Source organism: Crocodylus siamensis, chromosome 9, assembly GCF_052110815.1.
Source record: "Crocodylus siamensis isolate JL-2025a chromosome 9, ASM5211081v1, whole genome shotgun sequence".
Classification (NCBI taxonomy): Eukaryota; Metazoa; Chordata; order Crocodylia; family Crocodylidae; genus Crocodylus; species Crocodylus siamensis.
In genome coordinates this window covers 1,713,135-1,733,117 of record NC_143403.1, presented here as the reverse complement: position 1 = coordinate 1,733,117, position 19,983 = coordinate 1,713,135, and the positions used below count along the sequence as shown (strand labels likewise).

The 19,983-nt window shown below is 63.6% G+C and overlaps 1 protein-coding gene across 1 annotated transcript; it reads left to right on the top strand.

The window, feature by feature from the left end:
* Nucleotides 1-869: 869 nt before the first annotated feature.
* CDH1 (cadherin 1) lies at nt 870-19,021 on the top strand. Its single transcript, XM_090062321.1, has 16 exons — nt 870-1,030; nt 1,110-1,221; nt 8,494-8,711; nt 9,186-9,329; nt 9,565-9,720; nt 10,155-10,299; nt 11,022-11,197; nt 11,416-11,544; nt 12,215-12,400; nt 13,111-13,355; nt 14,109-14,251; nt 14,626-14,850; nt 15,534-15,761; nt 16,291-16,421; nt 16,721-16,864; nt 16,972-19,021. Exons 1-16 carry the CDS (start codon nt 977-979, stop codon nt 17,188-17,190), a joined length of 2,655 nt encoding a protein of 884 aa, XP_089918447.1. The 5' UTR covers nt 870-976; the 3' UTR covers nt 17,191-19,021.
* The last annotated feature ends 962 nt before the right edge of the window (nt 19,022-19,983 follow it).

Below are 19,983 nucleotides of genomic sequence, written 5' to 3'. Positions count from 1 at the left end.
ACATGCTGTGCTCTCCATGGCCGGCGGCAAGCAGCAGGAGCCGGGGCCGGGGCCGGGGACGCTGGATGCGGGGGCGGTGCCCCCTTCCACCGGCCGCTGCTGGGTGGCAGCGGGAGGCCGGGGCCAGGGCGCTTCCCGGACCGGAGGCCGCTGCGAGGCGAGCGGGGCCGGCGCTGAGAGCGGCGGGTCGGGCAGCGCCGCGCCCAGGCAGGGGCCGGAGCTGACGCTGGGGGCCGCGTGAATTGGGGCCGGGCCGGGCCGGGCCGGGGGGGCCTGCAAGGCGGCGGCGCGGAAGGGCCGGGCTGGGCGCTGCCGGCCCGCGGGCGGGGGAAAGGACGCTGCCCGACGTGACCGCAGGCGGGCGCTGCCCGGGGGTGCGGGACAGGCGGGGGCGGGGGCGCCTGGGCCGGCGGCTGTCCCCGCAGCCCGTGGCGCCCGCGTGCCCCCGCAGCAGGGCCGGGAGGCCGCGGCGCTCGCACTTCCCGTGTTTGTTCAGCAAGGACTTTGTCCCCGGGGCCGGCTCCGGCCTCCCGCCTTGCGCAACCCGCGCCGCGCCGCGCCGTGCCGCGGGGGGCACACGCCCTGGGCCCGGCTGGGCGGGGCACTGGCAGCCCCCCCGCGCCGGCTCACCGGGCGGAGGTGGCCCGCGCGCGTCACCCCCGTCCTGCCCCGCCCGGCGCCCCCGCCCCGGGCGCTGCCTGCTGTCTAGGCAGAGCTCCCCGGGGGGAGCCGAGCGCGGCGTGGGGGTCTGCCCGTGCTCGCAGGCCCCCGCAGGGGCCCCGGCGGTGCCGCCCCGGCGTGGGGGGGCGGGTCCCGTCCCGCCCCGCCCTCGGCATCGGGCCGGGGCCAGCCCCGGGGGAGGCGGAGCCCCCGCCGGCCCCGCCCCCCCACCTGCGGGGCGGAGCCGGGCCGCTCACCTGCGCCGCGCCCGCCGCGTCCGCACCCCGCACACCGCACCCGCACCCGCACCGCCGCCATGGGGCCGCCCGGCGCCGCGCTCGCCGCCCCCCTCCTCCTCCTCCTGCTGCAGGTGAGACCCCGGCCCCCCGGCCCCCTCTCCCCCCCCACCCCCGCCCCTCTCCCCCCCGGCTCACGCCGTGTCCCCCCAGGCCGGCCCGCGGCTGTGCGAGGAGACGCGCTGCCAGCCCGGCTTCAGCGCCCCGAGCTTCGCCTTCGCCGTGCGCCGGCACCGCCTCGGCGCGGGCACCGTCCTGGGCACAGGTGAGGGCTGCGCCGCGGGACCCGCCCCCGCCCCCGCCCCGGGGCCCCCCTCACGGGCCCGTGCCGTCCCGGGGCAGCCCACAGCCCCTCTCCCAGCGGGGGCGGGAGGGAGCCCCGGCGGACTGCGGAGCGGTGACGGCCCCGCCCGCGGCCCCTGCGCGCCCGGGAAGCCGGAGGCGGCGCTCGGCCGTGCCTGGCAGCCGGGCCTGGCGGGCGAGGGGCAAATCGAAGCGGGGTGCCACGGCCGGCCCGCGGCGCTTCTGGCGGGGGCGGGGGCGGGGGAGCGCTCTCCTGGCGCTGCACGAATGCCCGGCACTGTGTGGGCGGTGGCGTTCGCAGCAAGCGCAGGGCCTCTCTGATCTCTGCCGGGTGCCTCTGGCTGCTAGAGCCCCCTCCCCAGGGCTGTTGTGGATCTGGGGTGTCCCCGACCCCGAGCTGCTGGGGGGGCCCTGGTCCCCACCCTAGGGTCGTGGCTTCGGGGGCTGCCGCCAGGGCAGCAGCAGCTGGCAGCCCACAGGGGCTGGTGACGTGGAGGAGTCGCTGCAGGGCACGCGAGGGTGTCATAGCTGTGCCACGGGAGCCGTCCGCGTGTGCGCGCTCCTGTCCCAGGGCAAGGGCAAGGGGGCCGGCTCCTCTTCCAGAGCAGGGCAGGGCCCCCCCACCTGCCGTGGGGTGAGAGCACACGCGTGAGCCATTCCCCGGGGTAGCCGCAGCACAATGTCCGGGCTGCAAGCGGGCCGAAGCTGTTCCCGCCCAGGGCTGGCGCGTGACCTGGGCTTTCCTCTGGCTGGCAGGGGGCAGCCGGGTCTCTCTGGGGAGAGCTGGTTGGGTCTCGTGCATCCCCCAGTGATGGCAGGGCACTGTCCCCGGGGGTGGCTGGAGAAGCGCACGGTCTGCGCTGGCCTCCAGAGACCTGCCTGCTGGCACCTGAGGCCCGGAGCCAGCGGGGCGCTGAGGCAGCTTGTGATTTGGGGCGGACCCACTGCGCTGCCTGGGCTGCCTCGTCGTCCGTGACTTTGTCAGCGGCCGTTGCTGGCCGGTGGGATGCGGCTGCTGCGTGCAGTCGGCCCCAGCCCCCTCGCCGGGCCGCGTCCCTCCCCGGTTTGCATGCCTGCAGTCGTGGGAGCCGGGCCGAGGTCCGCGTTGGCAGTGACGGTTCCTCTTTCCCTTTGCGTTTGTGCTGCAGCCGGGGGTGGCTGGTGCTGCGATGGCAGAGCGTGGCGCGCGTGGGGTCCTGGGCTGTGCTGGGCCTTCCGGGAGGTTGCGATGGCAGTGCCGTTTGCTCCTGGTTAATGGGTGACGAGGCTGGTGCGAGGCAGCTCTGGCTCCGTCCTGCCCAGAGGCAGCGGGTGGAGGAGCCGCCTGGGAAAACCCGTGGCACCCACACCTTCCTGGCAGCATCTCTAAAGCAGCTGGGACACTTGGTTGTGGTTTCTGCCCGATTTGGCTTGTCTGGGGTGGTTTCCCTGCTGGCCCGAGCCACCTCTCTGGGCAACCACCCCTGTTTCCCAAGCTGGAATTCCCCAGGTTCCCAGCCCCGCTGCTTTCTGTTTCGAGGCCCTAGGTCTCCTCCCTGCTCGCTGCCCGCACTCGACCCTCTGCGGAGGCTCGGCCCAGGAGCAGGTGGCAAAGCACGCCCGTCCCTGGGACCGGCAGCCTCTTGGCCGCAGAGCAGAGTAGCGCAGCGGGGCACGGCGTCCGCCTGGGGCTGCAGCCGGAGGCAGCTCGGTGCTGGTGAGACGGAGCCCTCGTGGCCTGGCAGGCATCCTACGTGCGAGCCCCGAGCCCAGAGGCTTTGAGGTTTAGGTGCCCCCGTCCTGCTGGCCCTGAGCTGAACGGCTGACGGAGCTAGGGGGAAAGCTCGAGGGCAGTCCCCCGTCACCATCAGTGGTCGGAGGCATGACAGGCTCGCGGGGTCAGCCTGCCTGCGGTGCACGGGACAGGCCTCGACCCTCTGGCGGCGCTGGAGGCCGTTCAGGGCTGAGAGGATGGGGTCTCCCAGCCGGGGCAGGAGGAAAACCCAGGCGCGGGGGCTCTCCGCTGTGAGCGGTTAGTGCCGGAGCAGGGCTGCTCCTGGGCAGGGGCTGGGTGCTTTGGGCTGTACCCGAAACCCTCCCTGCAGACCTGCTGCTGGAGGACTCCCCTCGGAGGGCTGGATGGAGCTGCCCGGGGTGTATTAATTGTGCCTCCCGTTGGGCGCTTCAGCAGCTGCTCGCTTGCCTCCAAGGCATCCCCGGGAGTGCCCACGCCTCCGTCCCCAGCTTGCGGGGGGAGCTGCCATAAGGGGAGGGGATGAACCGGAAGCCCAGCTTTCCCACCCCCCGACTACCCACGGTGCCTTGGGCAAATCCCCGTGCACCCAGGCCGGGATGTGTACATTTGGGGGCAACAGCTAGCACCACGGACGTTGGAAGTGAGCTGCAGGCAGGCTAGCCAGTGACAGGGCAACGGGCAAGGGGCTGAAGCCCTGCCCCTGCCTGACGGCGGCGGCGGGGAGGTAATCCTATGCACCCCCTTGGAAGAGGATTCCTGGTCCCTCCGCGGCGGGTCCGTCGTGCTGAGCCCCGCAGCCCCACCTAGCACGGCCCTAGCCACTCCTGCAGCCCGGCGAGGCTTTGGCTGGTGTCCCAGCAGCTCAGCGCCATGCCTGGCGCATTCCCAGCCTGGCGCTGTGTACACACGGGGTGACGGGCTTCTGAGTCAGCTCTCGGGAGAAACTCGCCCAGCCAGTCTGGAGTGGGGCGAAACTCCGGTGATGTCACCTGCCCTGCCCTGCCCTGCCCTGCCCTGCGCGGGTGGGAGCGGGCCCTGCTGGGGGGCACCTGGCCTGGCTGCCCCCCGCGCCCGGGTCCTGCACCTTCCCCTGCAGCTCATACTGCAGCTGGAGCCAACAAGGGGGGCCCTGCAAGGAACCTGAGGCCCCCCAAGGCTGCCACCAAGGCCCCCCATGCAAGCTGCTGGCATCCAGCAATCGGGAAGCCCAGGGCAGGGTGAAGGCAGACACCGGTCGGTGCGAGCGAGGCTGTGGGGTTGGCTCTGCTGGCTCGGAGCGTGGCACCGGCTGCGGAGAAAACGTGCCCCGGGAGGCGCCGGAGCCTCCGTACTCCCAAAGGCCGTCGCTGTGCGCGCGCCCGGCACCAGGCCTATTGCAGCCATCGCCGGCTGGGAGGCTGAGCCGTCAGCGCTCGGGCCCCACCACTTATGCATGGTCCATGGCAGAGAGGGGCCGTGGGTCCGGCTGCCTGGGGAAGGGGTCCATGCAGCCTCCTAGTTGCCTGGATCCTAGTTGAGGCCCTGGCAGCTGGGTGCAGGAGCTGAGTGGGGACAGGGTCACTTGGGGTCTTGCCCGATGGGTTTCGGTTTCAAATTCCACCTGCTGCGGGGAACCCAATGCCGTCTCTGCCTCCTGCCAGGCAGCCGGCTCCCCTGGGCAACAGGAAAGTCCTGGCTCCTCCTTGGAGCCCTTGGGAGAAGTGAAAGGTCTCCAGGTACTTCCCGAAAGAGCTGGGCTGGGGCAGGGCAGGGGTGCAGTGAAGCCTCGGCACCCGAGAAGCTGCTGCCCCGAGAGCCCGGGGCTTTGGGGATGAATGTGCAGGTCCCCCAGAGGGGCACGCTCTTGGCTGGGACACCAGAAAACGGGGTGCAAGGAGACATGGCTGGAAGGAAGGACAGGGCAGGAAGTGAAAGCTTTCGTGGCGGGGGGACTATACGTATTCCTAGCAGGACAGGCGCGTGCTTCCCTGCGCTGCTCCGGCCCGGCAGAGGCAGCTGAGCTCGCTGTCTGCCCCCGGGACGGCGGCACCCGGCTCGGTCTCCTGTTACACCGCGAGGCTGTTGGTCATGTTAGTCCGATACTGAACTTGGGCTCACAAAAGCTCATGCTTTATGTCCATACCTGATGTCGCTGGTCTATAAAGGGGCACCTCTGCCCTGCCTTCAGTCTGGAGGCCCAGAAAGGTGCATAGCCGAGGCCCTTCCCTCCTGCCGTGCAGCCTGCCTCCCTGCCCCGGCTGAGATCGAGCGTGGCTGGGGGCATCCAAAATCCCGGAGGCCTGGGACTTGCATATAGGCTGCCTGCCTGGATCTGGGGTGCACCTGAACGCCCAGGCCTGTAGTCCTGGCAAGGTGCTGGCCCGGCTGAAGTCCTACAACCCATGGATTTTTGTAGGCTCAGTTATTAAGCTTTGCTTGGTTGCATTTGGTACTAATCAGCACTTGGATTAAAGAAGAAAAAAAAGATCTCCCTGCCTCAGGGTGCCCAGCTCTCCCCAGGACAGGCAGCTGGACATGGCTGGCCCCCCCTTGCAGGAGGCTTCATTGCACCTGGGGGAGGCACAGGCCAGGAGGGTGCGAGAGCCCCTCTCCTCTTACCCGTTTATCACACCTGGAGTGCTGCGCCCCGCTCTGGTGCCTGCACCTCTGCGAGGACGCGGAAGAACTCCAAGGTCCGGAGATGGGCAACCGGACGAGGGGTACGGGGGGGTTTCCATGCAAGCAGAGACTGGAGGGGCCAGGCCTGGTCAGCTTAGCAAAGGACACATGAGAAGGGTTTACCAAATACTAACTGGTGAAGAGAAATCCATAGGGATTTCTTATCAACTCTCACAAGGTGAGAACCAGGGGTCACAAACTGAAATAAGTAGGCAGTCGGTTCAAAATGAACACCAGGAAGCTCCTTTTCACCCGCAGGTCACTAAAGCATGGAGGTTACGGCCACTGGACGTGGTGGACGCTGAGAGCTCGGCCAGATCCACCAAGGGAGCGGATGTGCTTGGAGGAAGGATGTTGAGCAGGGGGTGAGGGGCACGGCCTTGGAGTTGGAGCTTCCTAGACCTGCAGCCTGCAAGCAGAAGACCCGTGGTCAGACCCAGGTCGCTCTCCCTTTCGCTTCTGCTTTCTGCCCGTGTGACAGGAAACCGAGCACGAGGGACGTGGGGTCTTTCCCAGTCGATAGCAGTCCTGGAAGCCAATGCTTCCAAGCCCTGCAGGGCCCCGAGTACCCCAGGTTAGCAGGGGACAGGCCGCTGCCGACTGGGCCTGGTGGCCACGGGACCCCAGGTTTGCTCCCTCCCAGCTGTGAGCCTCTGGCCTCCCCCTGCCCAGCCCCGGACCGGGGCGGGATGGTAGCAGCCTGCGGAGGCTGGAGGTCTGGGGACCGGGCAGCGTTTGTTTGGTGCTTGCTGCAGCCTGCTCCCCGTAGCAGCGTGAGCTGACTCTGGAAGCCCGGAGCCACGCGGAGCCGCGTCAGCCCCCGCCGCTGGGGCAGGCGGCTGGGATGTCGCTGCCCTGGAAGCAGGGCCGTGGCCGCACGCGGTGCAGAAGTGGCTCTCGCCTGCGGAGCGGCTCCGGGCTGGCACCGCGGTGGCGCCGGGCTTCCCACTGCCCCTCTGCCAGGCCACGGCGAGGCCTCGAGCAATGCACAGAGCAGGGGGAAGGCGTGGTCGGGGGGCTGCAGCTGCCCAGCGCTTCCCGCCCTCTGCAAGCAGCACCTTTCCGCAGGGCTCGTGGTGACAGCACGACGCGGGCGGGAGCGTGGCCCCGGGCGGGGGGGGGACGCTGTGAAGCGGGCGAGCTCTCGGCCGTGAATGTGCAGGCCTTGACCCCCGGAGCAGGAGCTCCCCGGAGGCTGAGCGGGGGTGTCCTCGCCCCCCAGCCGGCTCTTGCCGCGGTGCCCAGGGGACAGGGGCGCGCTCAGGCCTGCTCCCTCGCCTGCGCGTGGGGACGCCGGGGTGCGTCGTTCCATCTCGTCGCACCTCGGCTTGCAAAATGAGAGCAGCGGGGCCCCTGGTGCAGGGTCCTGTGGCCCCTGGGGGTGTCCCCGGGGCAAGCACGGTGGTGCTGCCTGGTAGTCCGTGCTGGTGCTGGGGGTGGCTCTGGGGAAGGGGACAGGGGGTTCCTGCCAGGAGAGGGGCACAGGGTGCAAGCCCCGTGGGCTTGGCTTCTGCAGGGAGCTGGGGAGGAGCCCCCGAAAGCCAGACAGAGCCTGCTGGGCACCGGGGAAATTGCCCCAGTCCCCCGCGGTCTGTGCCCGGCTGGTGCGGAGCACTGGAGCTGAACGGCCGTGCCTGCACCCCGTCTGCACTCGCCGAGGCCCCGGGCTCCCGCTCGGCTGATGGAACCGGTTTGCAGCCAGGCGGGAGCATTCACGTAGCATCGCCAAACTGGTTTTCAAACCGGCGCAGGGCTGGCATGTGTAGACATGTCTGAGCGTCGCCTCTCCGGAGCCCCCTTCCTGCCTGGCTCCGCGTCGTGGACTGGGCGCCGTCGCGCTCGTTCGTCTCTGTGACATGAGCCCCACCTGGCCCCATAAACCCTGCTCTGCTTTGGCTCGGGCCCTCCCAGCTCAGCTCCGCACCTGGCTTGCGACTGGCCTTTGGCGCAGGCTGCTTGCTCTGGTGCCCCTGGCCTGGGCCATGGCCGCAGCACCGACGGCCGGCACGGGCTTCCCTGCGGTCCGTGGGGCGTGCAGCACGCTGCGCTCGCCCGGCCTGCAGTGACGGTGGTAGGGGACCCGCAGGGAGGACACGTCTGCAGGCTGCACTGGGACGGTGCCTTCGAGGCTTCGGGACCGGGCGGCAGGGAGGGAAACCGCTCTGCTCTGGGTGTGACGCTTTGTCCCTCCCGTTCAGCCCATTCTGTGCAGACACACGAGCTGCCCCGGGGAGGCATCGGATACCCTTGCTCCAGCTGGTCTGGGGACAGTGCCCCTGCCTCGGCCGTGAGACGAGCCCGACTGCGGGGCGCTGCAGCCCCAGCCCTCGGTGGGCGCAGACACCCCCGCCGCCGCGGGGCTCTTGCGCCAGCTCTTGCGGCGGAGCCATTTTGAAGCAGCCCTGAGCTGCTGGTGCTCCTTGCTCCGGGCGGGCGCCGGGAGGCTCGGCTTGTTTGTTTCTGGAGCGGCGCCGGCCAGGCCAGGGCAGCAGGGCCCTCTGCCGGCAGCCGGCGAGCCCGGGGCAGGGGTGCGAAGTCGGGGATTCCCGTCTGCAGGGTCTGAGTTGATCGTGGGTTTTCTCTCCGTGGCACGTGCCTAGTGCCATGTTGCCCCTCTGCTGCGCCGACCCGGCGCCCGTGCCCCCTTCCCCTCCGGTCCAAGCCTCCCCACCTGCAGCCCCCCGTCGCCCCCTTGCCCGCAGTTGCTTTCCCCTCCGGGCTGTGAAGCAAAGCAGCCTGCACGAGCAGCATTAATGTCTCTGGCACTGGCAGGTTTGGTGCTGGGGGGCCTGGGACCCCAGTGCACCTGCCCCTAAGCCCGCTCCGCTCCCTCCCTGGCAGTGAGCTTCAAGGACTGCCCGGAGAGACGGCGGACGGTTTATTCCCCGAGTGACACGCGGTTCCGGGTGCAGACGGACGGCGTTGTCCGGGTGAAACGTGCTCTGCAGCTCCACGACCATGAAATCAGCTTCCACGTGCACGCCTGGGACTCCACCGGCCGCAAGCACTCGGCCAAGGTCGTCGTCCAGAGGGAGCGGGGCCAGCACGGCCACCACGTGGTACGGGGACATCTTGCGTCGTGCTGGGGGTCTGTCCCTTTCCCAGGTTGTTGCAGAGGAGATGGCTCGGGGCGTTCCCTTCTGAGCAGAGAGGATGCCCCCACCCCCCTTGTGCCTGCTCCCAGAGCCCCTTCACCTTGGGCAGCCGAAAGAGTGCCCCCCAACCCCTTTACTGGGGCAGCCCAACCCCCTTAATGCCCCCTTTCCTGTGCCCTGGGTGCAAGGCCAGGGCTGGCAGGCAGCTCGCACGCCCGCCCTCCCGCCTCGCCCCTCTTGACTGGAAGCTGGAAGTGCCTTGCGGTTCCCGTCGCGCCGGGTCCGGCATTACACGAGTAAAAGCTTTTGGCTAATGGATCCGTGAGCCATTAGCAGGCGGCGGAGGCAGTGCCCAGATCGCTGAGCTGCTTGCACGCCCTCCTGCCTCGTGGCCGCTAGTGCAAGGACCCTGTCTCAGCGTGGCCGGTCTCTGTGTAGGACGCCGCACCGGGCGCTCGGGCGGACGTGCTGACCTTCCCGGAGTCCCGTCCTGGCTTGAAGAGGCAGAAGAGGGACTGGGTCATCCCACCCATCAACTGCCCCGAGAATGAGCGGGGCCCCTTCCCCAAGCAGCTGGTCCAGGTACGGAGGAGCCTTCATCTCGGCGCTAAACCTGGTCTGGGGGCTGCTGGGTGGGAGAGGGCTGAGGGGGAGCTGGGAGGGCCGCATGGGTGTGTGGAAGGTCTCCTAGGCAGACGCCGCGGCTGAGGGCTCGCAGCTGGGACTGGGACGGTGAGGAGCTGCTTTGTGGGACCCCCGCCCCAGGGCAGGCCCTGTGCATGTTCCCTGGCTGACCCTCCCACTGCTTCTCCCCCAGATCAAATCCAACAAGGACAAAGAGACCACGGTTTTCTACAGCATCGTGGGGCCCGGCGCGGACGAGCCCCCCGTGGACACCTTCAGAATCGAGCGGGAGACGGGCTGGCTGCTGGTGATGAAGCCGCTGGACAGGGAGCAGATCCCCAAGTACATCGTGAGTCCGGGTGCCGCGGGGCACGGGGGTGGCGAGCTTCCACATCCCGCTGTCTGGGTGCTTGCATCCAAGCCTGGGGCCAGGGGAGGTGGTGGGGGTTTCTTGGGGATGGCTCTTCCCTGCTCTGGCACCGGCTCTTTCCCTGAGACCTGCCCCTGAATGAGGTGTGGGAGCTTCGTCCCCATCAGACTCCGGCCCCGGGAGGGTTGCAGCTGGGTTCTGCGATTGCCGGCTGCCTTGGCAGTGCCCTGGGGTCGCGCATGGAGCTGCACGGTGAAGAGCCCGGACTTTCCCCAGCTCTGAGCCCCTTGCCCGGCAGAGTGGAGAAACTCTGGGCTGGTGGCAGTGTCATGGGTTGAGGGAGTGGGCAGGGGGTGTCTCTGCAGGGCCCGGGGGCAGTGAGCTGATGCCTCGCAGCCCTGTGCTCTTTCCAGCTCTTCTCCCACGCTGTGTCTGCCAACGGGCAACGCGTGGAGGACCCCATGGAGATCATCATCACGGTGACGGACCAGAATGACAACAAGCCCCAGTTCACCCAGAACGTCTTCACGGGCAGCATTGAGGAAGGAGCCAAGCCGGGTAACTGAGCCAGGGGCCGGCTCAAGCGTGGGCTGAGGGGTGCTGGCCCAGACCTGCACCTTGGGCATGTCACCCAGTTTTATGGGAACAAGGGCTGACTTGAGCACCGGAAGGACTTGACTTACAGCAGCACAAAGCCTCGAGGGGCAGCACTGGGGCTATAGATGCCAGGGAAGGGGGGACTCTCCATCACTGGAGGGGGCCAAGGGGAGGGTGGACAGCTTCTGGTCGGGGTGATCTAGGTGCAGCGATGCCGTGCTCTACTATGGATATTTCCCATGCTTCTGGGCTTTGCTGGTTGCCCCTCACCTCCTTTCTGCTCCATGTGTCGGGGGGGTTTTAAGCCTCCCTCGGAGGCCCTGGATGCATCCCAGGCTGGGGGCTGGGCTGTGCCAATGCTCCCCTTGGGACTTCAGGCTAAGGGATGCTCTGTGTGGGTGGGCGATGGGGGCCAGGAGAGGAGGGCTTGGTCTGACACTCGAGGCAGGCTCAGAAGAAGGAGCGCGCACGGCAGGGATGGGTGGAAATGCCGGCTGCTTGCCTCCCTGCAGGGCTGTTCCCTACCGTAGTTTCATAGCTGGTCGGATCGGAAGGGACCTGAGCAGATCATCAAGTCCGACCCCCTGCCGTGGCAGGGAAGAGTGCTGCGGTCAAACCATGCCACCCCGCTTCAGACGCATCCCTGTGTTAACGAGCACCCTTGCTTTCCTGCTCCTGTTCAGGAACCTCCGTGATGCAGGTGACTGCCACAGACGAGGACGACGCCATCAACACCTACAACGGGGTCGTGGTGTACTCCATCGTGACCCAGGAGCCCGAAACCCCCCACAGCCGTATGTTCACCATCAACAAGAACAACGGCATCATCAGCGTGATTGCGACAGGGCTGGACAGAGAGGTGAGGGCCCTGCAGAGCGAGGAGGATGGGTGCCCCATGGTCCGGGCCGTGGCCAGCGCATCTGCTTGGCTTGACAGCTGGGTCCTGTGGGGAGGGGGCAGGCCCGGGCCTCACGTCGGCGCTCGGGGGCCGCTCTGGCGGCAATGAACCCATCTACCGTTACTGTGGGGACATGGCCCTGCTTCCTGATGCTGACCCCACTGTGATCTTGCTTGCAGAAAACCCCCGAGTACACGCTGACTCTCCAGGCAGCTGACATGGAAGGCGCTGGCTTGGTCACCACCGGGACAGCCGTGATCGAGGTCACTGACACCAACGACAATGCCCCGTTCTTCCAGCCAGCCATGGTAAGTGGCCGCCACTTCTCCGCATTGTCCCGTTCCCCTCCTGTCCGGGGGCTCTGCTGATGCTGGCTGGGCGGTGATTGCAATGCATAGCTTCATTTGTAATGGGAGGGTTGCAGATCTGGCTGTCTCCAGGCCAGGCAGGCATTTGGTGGGGAAGCTTTCTGAATTGTGCCCTGCTAAACATCAGTGACAGACGCACAGCAGCTCCCTCCCGAAGGAGCTCGGTCTGGCTGTGTGACCCAAGGCCCTGGCCTGCCGGCTCTGTCGTGGCTGGTGAGCAGTGACCTGGGCCGACTGCGCTGAGGCTGGAGGGATGCCGTTCATCCCTGCTGGGGACTGTGCCCGCCAAGGCTATTATGGAATAACAGCGGCAGGGACTCGGGTCTCCCATCCCTGGAGCCCGGGACTGTCCAGCCCCATTGCACGGTGCACCATGCTGTGCTGTCTCCGGGAGCCCCGAATGCAGCTCTGCACCCAGTGTTGGGTCCTTTGGGAGCTACATGCTGCTGCTGCGAGGGGCTCCGTCCCATCCACAAGGGCTGGAGGCTACAGCTTTTGGCTTTGAATGAGTTTTCTGGAGCCAGGAGAAGTCCAGACTAGGCCTGGTGCAGTGAGCCAGCCCAGCGGTGGGAGCTGCTTGGTGCCATCCAGCCTGCATCTCGTTTTGCAGTACGAAGCCACTGTGCCCGAGAACGAAGTGGGCTTTCTGGTGGCCCGGCTGACGGTGGTGGATGAGGACAGCCCAGACTCGAAAGCCTGGAGGGCTGTGTACCAGTTCCAGAAAGGGAACGAGAACGGCGACTTCGTCATCACCACGGACCCCAAGAACAACGACGGTGTCCTTAAAACAGCCAAGGTGAGTCGCACCCTCCCAGCCCATGCTCCACCTTGCTGGCCGTCCTGGGGCAGCGTGCGGCTGGCTGGTGACGTGCCTCCAAAGGAGAGAGCCTGCTGGAGCCCCAGCCTTCTCTGCCCCACAAAAGCCAGGCCCCAATCTCGTGTCATGGCAAGAGCAGGGGGAATGTGGGGCAGTCCCACGTTAGCCCAGAGCTATGCTGTGCATCAGCGATCCTCAAGCGGGGTGCTGCAGTACTCCGGGGCATCATAAGATCTTTTTAAGGGTGTTGGGCAACTCCTGGTAGGCCCCTTACCAGCTTAATCTATCCCTGGCCGGGGCTGAGTGCCTCAACAGAGCTCAGGGCATAGTGCCCTGCACATCCCGGCCTGGTTGCTCCCTTGCTGACGTTCATTGCGTGGTCTGGTGATGAGAACCGGATGCTGGGCAGCCTGCGGCTTGCCCTCGGCCTTGCTGCAGGTCTTCCAGGCTTCCTTGTCATCAGCCTGTTGGGATGCTGCCTGGTGGAGGGTGGGCACCAGTCCTCTGAGCACAGGCGGCATTTGGGTTTCTGGTGGAAGATGCCGGGGGAGGTGATGTGCCTTTGGGGATCTGCAACCCAAGCTTATGACACGTAGAGCCGCTGAGGGTGGAGGCTTGCCTGGCATCCAGCCAGACCGTGAGGGCAGCCTGGGGCTCAAAACCATCTCCCTCCTCTCTGTCCCGGCCAGGGCTTGGATTTTGAGAACCAGAAACGCATCGTCCTGTACGTCACTGTCATAAACGAGAGCCCCTTCGTCGTGAATCTCCCGACCTCCACCGCCACCATCACCATTGACGTGCAGGACATAAATGAAGCTCCCATCTTCATCCCCCCTGTCAAAAACGTGAACGTGCCTGAGGACCTCCCTGTAGGACTGGAAGTTACCTCCTACACGGCGCAGGACCCGGACAAGAGCCAGGCGCAGACAATCACGTAAGATAGATGGCCCCCGCGGTGATGTTCAAGTGGCCGGGTTAGCACCAGAGGGAGCAGGGCCAGCATGGCCGCCACATGGTATGGGGACACAAGGAAGCTGTTTTTGCACAGCTTGTAATTAAGAGAGCTAATTGCAGCAGCAGGCAGTGGGGGCTGTTGGGCTAGCCAGGGTCAGGGGGCCTGGACAGGCAGGGGGAGTAGATCTGTCCAGGGAAGTCGGGGAGGCTGCCTCAGTGCCATGACATCCTGCACCTGGGACTGCTGCTGACCAGGACAGCGGGAGGGGGAAGCTCACCATGCATGCCGCCTGCAAGACCGGGCGCTGGGCTAGCTGGGCCCTCTGTCCCGCAGCTCCTAGGTTCTCCCCCATCTCCATTCATTGCTCCCTTGGGGAGAACGAAGGGCTGAGTGTCCGGGCGGTTCAGGGCTGAACTGCACCCACAAACCTGCTCTGGCTTTGCACGGGCTGGGGCTGAACACGAACGAGCCACTGCCCTGTGGCCCGTGCAGCTGGACACAGCTCAGCAGAACTGCCCCAAACCCCCCGAGCTGGAACTCGGGCGGTCTCCAGCCCCCTGCCTGGGTCTCTTCCCTTCGGCCTTCCCCCTAGCTGGAGGCTGACATAGGCTCGGCTGCAGTCTGCAAGGGGAGGCAGGCCAGGCAAGCCCCTGATGCAGCCCAGAGTCCCCTCCCACCACCCCAGTCCCTTCCCAGCCCTTCTGCTCTAAGACCAGCTCCCTGCCCGTACAGGTACAGCCTGGTAAACTCCCCCTTGGGCTGGCTGGCGATCGACCCGCAGAACGGCATCATCACCTCGGCCAAGCAGCTGGACAGGGAGTCCAGCTCCATCGTCAACAGCACCTACAAGGCCATCGTGCTGGCTGTGGACAATGGTAAGCCAGGCTCTCTCCCCTTCCCTTAATGCAGCAGCCGTGTAAGAGCCCGGGGCAGCACACGCTGCGGTCTGGAGCAGGAAAAGGGAGAATTGTGTGTCCAGCACAATGTCTGCAGCCCTACTGGGATGGGGAAGGTAACTACAGCCTGCAGTCACAGCAGAGACCTAACTCGAAGCTGCAGGCCTGAGCAGTGTAATGCTCCCTGGTGCCCTGTGAGGATCACTGACCTGAACCCTGCCTGTCCAAAAGCGCATCTCCCCGTGGTTGTCAGGCAGTGAAAACGGATGTGGGAAGCAGCTCGGGGGTCAAAGAGCAGACAGACGTGGCTTCTGCACTTCCCTCTGGCTGAAACAGCCCCCTCTGCCCATCAGGCTCCCCACAGTCCACCGGCACGGGAACCCTGATCCTGACCCTCCTGGATGTGAACGACAATGCGCCGGTGCCAGATCCACGGGAGTTTGACATTTGCAACCAGAACCCCACGGTGCAAATGCTGCACATCGTGGACAAGGACCTGCCCCCAAATACGTCCCCCTTCAAGGCAGAGCTGACGCACGGCTCCAGTGCCAACTGGACCGTGACTCTGAGTGCACAGGGTAAGTGGCTGCAGCATATGGCACATGCCTCTTGGCTGGTTTTGCTGGGGCTGTCCCAGGACCTGGGCCCAGGCCATGCCTCATCTGTGGGTCTGTCCAGGCTGGCAGTGCAGGGCCGACCCTGGGAGCTGGGGCAGTCCCTGTTTCTTCACTGAGCTCCAGAGAAGAGTCTTGCTTGGGGTTGCTAAATGCTCTAGTTGCCCACACGCCCGTGGCTTCCATCACCCATGGGGCTGGGGCTTTCTTGCTGGTCCACCCAGCCAGAGATGGGACCTTTGCATACCCTGGGCAGCAGACTTGTCCCAGGCAGGACTCGGAGGCCAGGCAATGCCAATAGTCCCCTATGAACCAAAGTGGCTGATGGAGGGGAAGGCTCCCAGAGCGAGACGGCTGCGACCCCAGTACCTTGCTGCAGGTGGCCTTTGGAGTGGGGAAGGGGGCTCAAGCTTCCCCCTGGTGCTGGTAGGTGCCCATCCTGGTGCTGCTTTGGAGGTGTTGTCTTCCCTCTGCTCCAGCCAAAGCAGCCCACGCTGATGCTATCCCCAGAGACGGGCCATGGCTTTCCTGCGGGACCCTGCACCAGCGTTGTACGCTGCTCAGGGCCTGCAACCCTCTGCCTCCAACATCCTAGCTGTTTCCAGGTGTCTCTGGCTCCTAATCCTAAACCCTGCTCTTGCCCCCAGGGGAAGACCTGGCCCTCCATCTTCACAAGCAGCTGGAGGCTGGGGACTACAACATCTTCCTGCAGCTGACGGACGGGCAGGGCCAGTCCCAGACGACCATTGTCAAAGCCCATGTGTGCGACTGCAGTGGGGACTACAAGCAGTGTGACCGCCGGGGGTACTATGCTGCAGGTGGCCTGGGCGTCCCTGCCATCCTGGGCATCCTTGGGGGAATCCTCGCCCTGCTGAGTGAGTACCGTGTGTGGGACACCCTCATGCCCCGCAGCTAGACTGCTAGCGCTTCGGAGAGCGAGGGGCAGGCCTCTAGCTCTGGCTTGTGACATGTGCATGCATTTGCAGCTAAGACCAAGTGGGGGCATCCGAACCCCAAGAGCCTGCACGTGGGATGCCTGGCAATAGATTTGGGAGTATCTGAAGTCCCAGGGTGAGAGCCTGCGACAGAGGATGCTCACTGGTTGTAGCGCCATACATGATGTTTAAAATGATCGAGCTGTGCCTGCTCAATCAATATGGTTTTTGGAACAATTGAATTCTGCTCTGTCAATATGATTTGGAGTTGATTTAACCTGGAACATGATATATATTAATTAAAAAAAAAAAAAAGTGCATGCATTTGCAGCTGAGGCCAAGCAGACTCTGAGCTGCAGCTGGGAGGCAGGGGTCTCCCCAGCTGGAGCCACATGTGGGGAGCCATGGGCTGCACGAGCTGGCATTGCTAGCACCTGAAAGAGCCTCTCTTGCTTCCTCTGCCTTCCAGTCCTGCTGCTCCTGCTGCTGCTCTTCGTCAGGAGGAGGTCGGTGGTAAAAGAGCCCTTGCTTCTGCCAGAGGATGACACCAGGGACAACGTCTATCAATATGATGAGGAGGGCGGGGGAGAAGAAGACCAGGTGAGCCTGGGGCCCTGTCTGCTGCTTTAGGAGGATCCCGGTCTGAGGGGACAGGGCAGTGTCTTTGTGTGGCCCCCACCGCTTCCCTGCAAGCTTGGTCCTGCCGGAGCAGCCACGCGCAGTGCCGTCCTCTCGAGGCAAGATGCCTTCTTGAGCAAGCTGGCAGCAGGGCTTGAGAGGGCCAGGCAGCCCACGCAACACTGGGAGTGCAATTCTGCAGTGGGGTCCTGGCCCTGGTGCAGCCCTGCTCTGAGCAAGGAGCAGCTCCTGGTGACCGCTGTCCCCTTCCCCCCCCACAGGACTATGACCTGAGCCAGCTGCACCGAGGCCTGGATGCGCGCCCTGAAGTGATCCGCAATGACGTGGCGCCACCCCTTATGGCAGCCCCGCAGTACCGCCCGCGCCCCGCCAACCCCGATGAGATCGGCAATTTCATCGACGAGGTGAGGCTGGTGCTGGGCTCCCTGGGGCTATGACTTCAAAGGGTCATTCCAGCTTTCCTGGTGGGGGATGCTCTCAAGTCGCTGCAAAACCCCTCTCCCCTTTCCAGAACCTGAAGGCGGCCGACACGGACCCCACGGCGCCGCCCTACGACTCCTTGCTGGTGTTCGACTACGAGGGCAGCGGCTCCGAGGCCGCCTCGCTCAGCTCCCTCAACTCCTTTGGCTCCGACCGCGACCAGGACTACGACTACCTGCACGACTGGGGTGGCCGTTTCAAGAAGCTGGCTGATATGTACGGGGGCGGTGAGGAGGAGGAGGAGGAGTAGCTGCCTTGCGGGGGCGCAGATACGTGTTGGATGGTTGCTTTGACCCCTTAAGTTTAGCTCAGCTTGGGCATTGCTCTCCCTGAGCTGGAGGTGGATGACTGAAATTCCCTTTCTGTAGCCTGTGCTAGCACCCCTCAAATTGGCCGTTTCTCTGCTGTGGTCTAGGTTCCTGGCATCCCAGCTAAGGCTGTCCAGGTTCGTTGGGGAAAAAAAGTTCTGTTGCAGGTGCATCTAGGCTGGGGTGAACCCAGCATCTTGGCGGTAGTCTGTCAGGGGTAAAAGGGTCTTGTCCACTGCTTTGGTCCCTGCATGTGTTGCCCCATCTGGGCTGAAGGTAGAGCAATGCATGCAGGGACAGGCCGATCCTCCGTGTTTTAGCAGGTCCAGACTGCGTTCTAGGAGCACAGGCAACCGACCTCTGTCTCCCCTCTTCTGGCTCCTGTCCCTGGGCTGGGAGCTTCTGACCGTTTCAGCTGTCCGTGTTTGGACTGGGTCTTCTGCTGCCAGCCCTGGGCGGCTCCCGTGTGCACCTGTGCGCATGGCAGAGACGTGGTGCCTGGCTGCAGGCTCTGTGCAGTGTGGCAGGAGGAAGCACTTACTGCTGCACCACTGTCCCCTGCCTGCCTAGCCTTTCTCGCTGCCCACATTTAGGGACAGGAGCCTGCCCCACTCTTGACCACTTCCCTCCCCTCAATGTCACAACAAGGTGACTATCTTTAGCCCCTTCAGAATACCTCAATCCAAAGGGAAGAAGTGTCCGAGCAAATTTGCTGCCGGGCTGGCCATGCCTGCAGGGTGCCTAGAGGCTAACAGACTCAGCTGGAGGTAGCTGCCCACCCAGAAGGTACAAGGCAGTCCAGCACAGGGCTGAGATGCAGGGGATGTTGCCAGAGATACTGAATTTTCAGGTGCCATTTGCTTTTAATCTTTCCTTGATTCAGTTCCATTAACCAAGGTGCACTTTGACATTTAGCACTGTGAACTGCAATGACCAAAGATGCTATTATCCTTCCCACTGAGCAAGCACAATCATGAGTTTGTGGCTGGGGTGAACTATGCCCTGGGACATCCTCAAGGAACTAACAGCAGATAGGTCCCCTCTCACGTGGGGAGTCTCTGCTGACAGCTGTCCAAGTGCCTCTGTGCTGCGTAGGGATCAGCATGTCCTTATGTATGTGTTACATGCCTGTTTTTCTCTTGTGCTTCCTCCCCTGCCCCTAAAATATTGGATTATAAGCCAAACTACAGTGAAGCATGGCTGACACCTTTACCCCTGCCTGCAGCTGAGGGCTGTGGTATCCTTTCCAGCCTCAGTTCATGACTCCAGAAGCAACACATCATTCCAATGCTCGGTACCTAGACAAATCTGTGCCCTGGATGAATAGGTGCCATATGAAAAAGTGACTGTCTCACCCCAGAGCCATGCTGTATCTTCGTAGAAAATTGTACCTGTGCTTGCATGGGGGAGAGTTGCTCTGTTATTACAGGGATTTTTTTTCCACTTGCATAGCATTTTAGTAGGGTGCCTTTACTCAATATAATAGATGCCAGCAGATTTCTATTTTTCCATCATACCAGATCATAACATTCCTTCCTTTTGCATGTTGTCTGATGTATCATATTTTCCATGTAATTACAGTGCATTTAATGACCTTTAAAAAAGCCAATGACTTTACCTGGGTTCTCAACTGTATATTTAGTTGCCTTCATATTTTGTATTTGTCTGTGAAAGGGAATGAGGGTATGATGCACACCAGGAGATAAGCGATGGCTTGGTGTTTAATTTGATCATCTGTTTTTATAAAATTTTAATAAATTTGTTTTTAAGAAACTCTGTGCCTTTCTTGCTTCCTTTAAGGCTCACAGCCCATGCGCTGACTCTGCTGCCCTTGGTTAGGCAGGTGTATTTTCATTGAGCTTTTTTAAGTTCAGTGCTGGAAGTCAAGGCTGTCCCCAGAGAACAAGGCTGTGATTTCTCAGATGGAGCCCAGCTGGTTCCCTTGGTGAAGCACAAAAGCTGAATGCTTTCTGCATCCTCTTGTTTTAATGACAATACAGAAATAGCTTTCAGAACAACCATGCCCCGGTGAGACCAACCCCGTGTGTCATGCATGGAGATGGTGCAAGCTCAAAGCTGTCAGTGAGGACTGGAAAAGAATCTTGCCATGGCTTGTTCTTCCCCGAAAAACCTAGTAAAGAGACCCACTTGGGGCCTGCTCGGTGCACATTAGGCACATGAAAAGGTAGAACTTAGAAAAGGGAGCTTTGGGGGAAGTACAGAACAGCCCAGGTACCAGCCAAGACTTCAGGGAAAGGCCCCCTCTCCTCTCCACTAGAGCAGGCTGGCTACCTGTCTCCATTAGCTGTGTTCATCTGAAGCCAGTCAGAAAGCAGGGTAGGCCTGCACCTTTATAGGCTAACTGTATGACATATACGGGAGTGCAAGCTTTTGTGAACCCAAGTTCACTTCCTGAGTATGGGGATACCCACAAACCACCCTAGGGGAGATGAGGCTTCTCCCAGCACTTCAGTCTTTACCCACCAGAACAATTACTTTAATTGAACCATCCCGTTGCCTCCAACTCTGCATCTGGCAGCCTATAGAAGGTATGGGTGATTCTGGATCCTCTTACAGGTGGGAAGATGGCTGGATACAAGCCACCTGTGCCTCAGTCTCCTCCCGAGCTCTGTGCTTGGGTTTATGACCATACTGGGTACTAAAGGACACCAAAGGAGAGGCAATCTCTGTCCCCAGTGCCAGGCATCCAGGTAACTGGATAGAAACAATCGTTT

Coding starts and splice junctions, on each gene's coding strand:
- CDH1 (XM_090062321.1), top strand. CDS start 977: ATGGGGCCGCCCGGCGCCGCGCTCGCCGCCCCCCTCCTCCTCCTCCTG. Junction 9,721..10,154: donor AGCAGATCCCCAAGTACATC/GTGAGTCCGGGT, acceptor TGCTCTTTCCAG/CTCTTCTCCCACGCTGTGTC. Junction 12,401..13,110: donor GTGTCCTTAAAACAGCCAAG/GTGAGTCGCACC, acceptor TGTCCCGGCCAG/GGCTTGGATTTTGAGAACCA.